This window comes from Cervus elaphus, chromosome 18, assembly GCF_910594005.1.
Source record: "Cervus elaphus chromosome 18, mCerEla1.1, whole genome shotgun sequence".
Lineage (NCBI taxonomy): Eukaryota > Metazoa > Chordata > Mammalia > Artiodactyla > Cervidae > Cervus > Cervus elaphus.
Genome location: NC_057832.1, coordinates 92448318 through 92456773, shown reverse-complemented (window position 1 = coordinate 92456773; position 8456 = coordinate 92448318). Strand labels below are relative to the sequence as shown.

The following is an 8456-nucleotide window of genomic DNA, read 5'->3' as shown; positions in this document are numbered from 1 at the left end:
CTCATTCAAATTATGAACTTGTCAAACACACACAAATACACATGCACAAACAAACATACACCTATTTGCTTAAGGTAAGTAAAAAGTGTTTCTTTTTCAATCAAAGAGTTAACTAAAATGATTCTTCGCATTTCAGTGCCTTGCAGACAAAACTTACCACTGTATTGTATTCAAAAGCTTTGTCATTGTAGAGCAGGGCTTTATATATATGATCAAAATTTATAGAATATTGGAGTTGGAAGGAAGTATATGGTCATATTATTAAACTATACTTTAGTAGTTGAGTCCACAGGATGATATTTTTAGTGTATGGTGGTGGTTCTTTAGTCGCTAAGTCAGGTCTGACTCTTGCAACCCCATCAGCTGCTCTGTCCATGGGATTATCCAGGCAAGAATACTGGAGTGGGTTCCCATTTCCTTCTCCAGGAGATCTCTTCCACCCAGGAATTGTAACCAGGTCTCCTGCATCGCCAGCGGATTCTCTACCAACAGAGCTAGGAAGGAATTCCTATATGGTGTATACCTCCAGTAAAAAGGAAAATAAAGCATATTCTCCAAACATGGATTATTACTAGTAAGACATTTATTAATTGTATTATTACAGTTGTTTCTAAAATCCACTACTATTTCAATGGTAAAGAGGTAAATGCAAAGCTAACTTCGGTCAGAAGTGTATTACAGTTAGGTTGGCAGTAAATTATAAGAAACATTCACTGACTATAATTCTGTTACAGAATATGTAATACATTAGAACAGGATGGAGGAGCTACATGAATTGGCAACATTTTATATCATTAAAAAAGCACTCAAAATCAAAAAATGATGCTTACACATAACTGTAGATACTAGAAAATATTTCATTTTAAAAGTTAATTCTGTACCGCTCATTTAAAAAATTTATCACCTGTTTTTAGACACAGGTATTAATTGTTTATATCAAGTGATATTTGTGCTTAGATATAATTTAAGACCGTTAAATATAAATTTATGTTTACTTTCATATAAAAATATATATAAAAATAGAGTATTTAAAGGAAGTTTATATTCATACTAAGGAACTGATGAATCAAAATAGATTTGTTTTTGGTATAGTATTGGAATTGAGGTATTTGTGCGTTTGGTAATTTCAGCTAAGCACTGAATTAGCCCTCTCAGTATTTTTTCCCCAAAAGAAAAATAATCCTTTAAGAGTCATTGTAACTGTGAGATGTTATCTCACAACAAAGCTTTTGCACAATAAAGAAATTTACCATTTTAAAATATAGAAGAGAAAGTTTTCAATTACTAGGATTAGATATGCTATATATATATGCCACAGTTTTATAAAAACTAATTGTATGTCTATTCTAAATTTGGATTAGATACACTCTCTCAAGAAAATCAAAATATGTTTACTAGCAACATAGTAGTATTTGTGGACATATATGAATGCTTTCTGGATATAAATGCCTATGCAGTTGAGAATGCTTAATACTTTGCAAAATATTTACATAAAATATTAATATAATCACAGTCTTAAATTATATAGGGCTCTAATAGCAAACAAAAGCTTTTTTGTTAAGTAATATCGTCAATGAAACATAATAAAGTAACCCATAAGGAACTGTATCTTGTTTTTCTCACTTTTATATTACATACTTAATCAACTCAGACTTCAGTTACCCATCCAAGTTCATGGACAGGCTAGGAGGGAATGTTTATGAAAAGTAGAAAGAGTGCAAAGTTAAATACATTGGTGTTTTAACTGTAAAATATTATACTTCCTATTTCTTTCATAGAATCTCTTAGAATTCCCTGGAGGAACATTCCTGTTCTTTTCCTTTCAGTTAAAGGATTTAAAAATCTAGGAAGAAACTGTTTTCATAAGCATTAGATTCACAAAGCCTAAACCCTCATCTATGCCACATTTTCTCCTGGTAAGGACAAGCACAGCACAATCCCAGCTGGCAGGTAAAATGTAATTCCTCAAACCGTTTTCAATATTAAGGTACCATTAAAGATGATAACACAATACTCAAGAACATGATCTTATCCCCCACTTATCAAATGTCTATATTTCTCTTTATCATCACAGTGCAATACCGGCCCGCAGTGGATCTAGTTTATGATTATATTTCAGGTCACCTTTTTCTAGTTCTGTCTTTCATCTTGAAACCAACTGATTTCCAAGTGCACATCCTGATTTTATAAAGCTGTAGGAAAAAGTGTAATGACTTTTTTTTTAGCTAAATGTGCATCAGTGTGTATGTGTGTGCCCATGCGCCTGAGTGTGTGTGGTAGAACCAAAATACACCTGATGACCAGGATCTGGCTCTTAGACCATTGTCCGGGGGAGTGGCTTGTATCCAATTCCAAGTTCAGTCCTTCTGCAGGGCCTCCACAGTTCTTTCACTGGCACACATCCTGCTGAGAAGGATTTCAGAGCAAACCTGATTAATTGGACCTCTGACATGAAACGGTGATTGAACGTTTGTCATAGAGTCTTGTCGTCTTTGTCGTAATTTGCTTTGATTGCTGAAATATTTTCCCACAATATGATTTCTTGATTGTTTCATTTTAAGAAAGTGATATTCTTTGGATAATTTTGATTTCACCACCTGCAAATAAAAGAAAAAAAAATAGTGAGGCAAAATCAAGGACATTTGAATCCAAACTACCGCACAATTGCACTCATCTCACATGCTAGTAAAGAAATGCTCAAAATTCTCCAAGCCAGGCTTCAGCAGTACATGAACCGTGAACTTCCAGATGTTTAAGCTCTATTTAGAAAAGGCAGAGGAACCACAGATCAAATTGCCAGCATCCGATGGATCATTGAAAAAGCAAGAGAGTTCTAAAAAAACATCTATTTCTGCTTTATTGACTATGCCAAAGCCTTTGACTGTGTGGATCACAATAAACTCTGGAAAATTCTGAATGAGATGGAGATACCAGACCACCTAACCTGCCTCTTGAGAAATCTGTATGCAGGTCAGGAAGCAACAGTTAGAAATGGACATGGAACAACAGACTGGTTCCAAATAGGAAAAGCAATACATCAAGGCTGTATATTGTCACCATGCTTATTTAACTTATGGGCAGAGTACACATGAGAAATGCTGGGCTGGATAAAGCACAAGCTGGAATCAGGGTTGCTGGGAGAAATATCAATAACTTCAGATATGCAGATGACACCACCCTTATGGCAGAAAGTGAAGAAGAACTAAAAAACCTCTTGATGAAAGTGAAAGAGGGGAGTGAAGAAGTTGGCTTAAAGCTCAACATTCAGGAAACTAAGATCATGGCACCCTGTCCTATCACCTCATGGCAAATAGATGGAGAAACACTAGCTGACTTTATTTTTGGGGGCTCCAAAATCACTGCAGATGGTGACTGTAGACATGAAATTAAAAGCTTCCATGCTTACTCCTTGGAAGCAAAGTGATGACCAACCTAGACAGCATATTAAAAAGCAGAGACATTGCCCACAAAGGTCTGTCTAGTCAAGGCTATGGTTTTTCCAGTAGTCATGTATGGATGTGAGAGTTGGACTATAAAGAAAGCTGAGCGCCAAAGAATTGATGCTTTTGAACTGTGGTGTTGGAGAAGACTCTTGAGAGTCCCTTAGACTGCAACCAGTCTACCCTAAAGGAGATCAGTCCTGGGTGTTTATTGGAAGGACTGATGTTGAAGCTGAAACTCCAATACTTTGGCCACTTGATGCGAAGAGCTGACTTACTTGAAAAGACCCTGATGCTGGGAGGGATTGAGGGCTGGAGGAGAAGGGGACAACAGAGGAAGAGATGGTTGGATGGCATCATTGACTCAATGGAGATGAGCCTGGGTAAACTCCAGGAGTTGGTGATGGACAGGGAGGCCTGGCGTGCTGGGGTTCATGGGGTCACAAAGAATTGGACATGACTGGGTGACTGAATTGAACTGAAGAGCAGGATAACTAACTCACAAAGTTGAACAGCACCTCTATACACAGATGTTGCCCAAATGGCATGAGTATGACTGACATGATCAAGAATCAGTGTAAATTATCTTTCAAAAGGAAAAAGGTTGAAATGAAAATTTATGCTGCTTTTCTTACCTCAGGGCAACTGTCTCTAAGGCAAGTAAGGAGTCTCAGATGGTGTCTCTACCACACTGCTGTGAGTGTGTGTGTGCATATGTGAGTGTATTTAGGCTAGATGTTAACAAATAGAAGACACTGACATCTTGCTGAATCACTGAATCAAACATGGTACTCTAAACCTATCATGGCATCCTTTTAGAGAATGATAACTAAATGATAACTAAAATGATTTTCAAAGGAAAGAGAAAATTTTTTTGCGCTGCATACCCACAAGCTGACACTGTTACAATCATTGGTTTCACGTCTCTTAGAAAGAGGTAAGTTATGGAACCTGAAGGAGCTGCCTAAGTTCTATTACACTAATAGCTTTATAAATATTTGTGCATATGTAGATGTATTTTTATCTTGAAATTGTTTTCATTAGGCAGTATATACATTTATAAAGCACAGAAGAGTATCTCATAAAAAAAATTTCCTTCCCATCTCTGCTCTTATCTCCCGTCACTCAATTCCTGCCCCGCCCCACGCCCCCCGCCGAGGCAATGTATATTTTAGTTTTTTTGCCATTCTCTTCATGGATATTTTAGGAATATCAACATGCACACATACAAACAAAAAGGCCATATATATTGTCTATTTGTACAATATATAAAACGTAGCTCTGGTGAAATCCTATCATTGTCAGCTTTAATCACCGGGTTAATGTACCACAGGGTGTTAGCAACAAAAGTCAGAGAAAATGAGGTGGGGACCAAGAGAGCCTGGGTTGCGGGGAGGGTTGAGAAGTAGGGAAAAGAGAAAATACTGGCAAAAATGTTTTGAGTGTGTTTGCAGATGAATAGAAAATCTTTTAATTTCATCATACTAATGCAATCGTAAGACATTACTTTCACTCAATATGGACACATTATTTATTTATTACTAATGATTAATGAAAGCAACACTAGCTCCAAAAAAAAAAAAAAAGAACACTAGCTTATATGGTTTTTAAAAATTCTTTTGAAGGCTATGTAATGATTTAGGTACATATTTTTTGATCCCGTATAAAAGAATGCAGTGAACACAGTTCTAACAGTATAGAATATGTGAAAAAAGTAGCATTTTATTTGGAAGGTAAGTCTTTTTAGTTAAGTTTTGAGTGAGCAGAAACCATTTCAGAAGAGTTGTGTGAATAGAAAGTCTGTAACAATCTACCTGAAAAGGTTAAGGGCAGTCATCTTTGGGTGGAAGAATGATAGGCAGTTTAAAAGGTATTATTTGTAACTTTTTGGTCCTTACTTTTTAATTTTACAACAATAAATGTGCATTACTTTATAATCATACAAACACTAAGCTATTCTCATTTTGAAGAAAAATTTAACAGCAATATGTTTTAAAGCCAAGTATACCCTGCTAAGCCCAAAGAAATGAATTGTTTTTGTCACTATGGGAGGTTTGGCTTTTCGTGATCAGGCCCCTCAGATGAAGTGACGCTTAAGAAGTTCAGTGAAGTCAGTGGGTTGTGGTGAGGAATCCTCTGGATCATAAAATTTACAGCTCAATCTGCAATTAACCACTGATTAGTATTCCAGGTCCCAAAGTTGTATGTTTCTATTATGGGTCACCTTCCACCTCTGGTTATACGATAACATTAAATATGATAGGCTGGGGAGGTGCACCAATGTTTTCCTGAAGGTTTTGTCCATTTTGGAGGTGGTTTGTATTCATCTATAGCAAGATTAGTGAACATTCTTAAGGAAGTGGACTTAAGGAAACACTTAAGCGTAAATAATGTAGTCAACCCTGAAAAAATATTATTCCAGTGTTCTGAAGCCAAAATAAGGTTAATTTTGTTTATATAATGTTAAGTTCTGGCTCTTGCAACTGCCTGATGATCTGCATGCTAATTGCAATGAAAAATAAAAGAAGATTCATCCCAATGCAGAAAGGTTCTATTCCTTAAAAATTATTTTAATGTTTTCTGTGATTTCAGGGTTGCATTTGATGTTGCATTACAAATGTTGGATAATACTAGTTTAGATGTTTACAGCAATCTTGAACATGATTCATAAAAGGGATATACAAAAATATCTATTTCCAGTGTATTTGTATACACTTGGGAGTAGTGTGAGTCTTTTGCCAGATCACATGATATAGTTTTATTTTTGATAAAATAGTTCTATTTTTAAATCACTAAGATAATCTCTGAGAAAAGAAGATGGAATGATGGGGATTCCCCCCAACACCCTGCAGCTTTTGAGGGCCAGTCTAATGCCTCCTACAGTTCCAAGGCTTCTATTATGGTATATAAGACTGATTCCTACCTATGATGCCAGGGATTAAGCCAATACTTAATTCAGTTGGTTTCCTTTGAATACTATTTTTCAAGAAATAATCAAAGATAATAAATTTCCCAGTTCCTTTTGTTAAGCAGACAAACTTACAGAGAAAGAATGATTTCAATTTTGATTTGTCAAAATACAGACATAAAAAATCTTCCCAAAATGCTACTGTAAATTTAATCTCATATCATTTAAAAAAATCTATCAGTACTATGTGCTGTATCGCTTGCTCTCTCTTTAGTCGCTAAGTCGTGTCCGACTCTTGTAACCCCATGGACTGTAGCCTGCCAGGCTCCTCTGTCCTTGGGATTTACTAGCATATACAATTTATTTCAGGAATGTTAAGCTTCACTATTATGAAATATTTTGTCATAGAAGGTTACTGAAGAATTATTTGTAGCTATATGATGTTTGCCGAAAACTCAAAGGAACCTACTGTAAAATAATGAAATATTTTAAAGTTAATATTTGAAAATTAAATAGCTTTTCTAGAATCTATCAACAACTAATAAGAAATAGAGAAAAGATTTCATTATAATATTAAAACAACTTCATCAAATTTGATGATGATCTATAGGGCATAGGTGAAGAATGCAATTTAATGAAACATAAAAGAAAACACAAATAAATATAAAGACATAACATGTCAAATCTTTCCAAGTTAATTAAAGTGCTATTCCAATTTTAATCACAGAAGGATTGGGGGGTACATGACAAATGAATTCTAAAACAGATCTCAGAAAATAAATGTAGGAAAATGGCCAAGACCATTTGGGAAGGAAAACAAGTGACGAGAGGAGATTTCAATACCAGATATTCATTCATCAAAGGGACTTGAGTTTAGCTTCAATCTACCACAGACTCAATTTGCTGGCTGTGTAAGCCAAGTATGGGCTTCCCAGGTGGCTCAGTGGTAAAGAGTCTGCCTGCCAATGGAGGAGATGTGGTTCGATCCCTGGGTCAGGAAGATCCCCTGGAGTAGGAATTGGCAACCCACTCCACCAGTATTCTTGCCTGGGAAATCCCACGGACAGAGGAGCCTGGAGGGCTACAGTCCACAGGATTGCAAACAAGTCAGACATGACTGAGTGACTGAGCAAGCATAAGCTAAGTAGAAGCAAAATTCAACACTGAGAAAAAATAGGAGTTTTCACACTGTAGATTAAAATGTATTTTATAAACTGCCTGTTCCCTAAAAATTTTCATGGAAAAATAAGGCAATCCTAAATAGGACCCAATATCATATAAATCTAATGACCATAAATGTTGACAGCCAAGTAGTTTTAATTACATGGGATTAAAATCAAGCATGTGTGTTTAAAATGGAGCTATGTACCAAATTTCCCAGGTGGTTCAGCTGGTAAAGAATCCGCCTACAATGTGGGAGGCCTGGGTTCGATCCCTGGGGTGGGAAGATCCCCTGGAGAATAGAAAGGCTACTCACTCCAATATTCTGGCCTGGAGAATTCCATGGACAGTATAGTCCATGGAGTCGCAAAGAGTTGGACATGACTGAGCGACTTTCACTTCACTTCATGTACCAAACTGCAAATAGGATCTCCAGTGGAGAAGGGAGTGAAAATTCAGGAGGTGTGTGTAGTACAAAAACAAAAGAATTTTTGTTTTTATTATATATACTTCAAAAATTTTTAGAATTAACAAGAATTCATGTAATCATTTTAAAAGAGAAAAGCAGTAGAAGATGATGCTGTCTATTATAAAATCAAAATATGATTTATTTTTGCCATATAATACCCATCTTTCAAACTTCGGAGTTCTCTCTCTTAAGAAACACATGGAGTAACTCAGATATGGTCCCTACCCTTAAGGGGACTATATAAAGACACATGTCTAAGATACTTGAAGTAAGAACAAGAATGAAATGACTTCAGAGACATTGTCTGAGACTAGATCCCCAAGGTCAGGCACCCTGCTGTTTCTATATAATAAGAAGTTCCTTAGTAAATATTAATACATTAAGGAGACAGTGCTAATTCATGATGGCCATGATATCAGTTCACACAGCTATTATTTCTTTGTAAAATTTGGTGTCTGGCATTGCCATCAAACTGCTA

The 8456-nt window shown here is 35.9% G+C and overlaps 1 protein-coding gene across 2 annotated transcripts in view; it reads right to left on the bottom strand.

Annotated features, from left to right (window-relative positions):
* Window positions 1-565: 565 nt before the first annotated feature.
* CPED1 (cadherin like and PC-esterase domain containing 1) overlaps window positions 566-8456 on the bottom strand; it is a 314311-nt gene continuing 306420 nt past the window's right edge. For both annotated transcript variants that reach the window (XM_043872163.1, XM_043872162.1), the window contains one exon: window positions 566-2597. In XM_043872163.1, the coding sequence (XP_043728098.1) occupies window positions 2358-2597 (240 nt within the window). In that variant the 3' untranslated portion in view covers window positions 566-2357. The remainder of the gene's footprint in view (window positions 2598-8456) is intronic.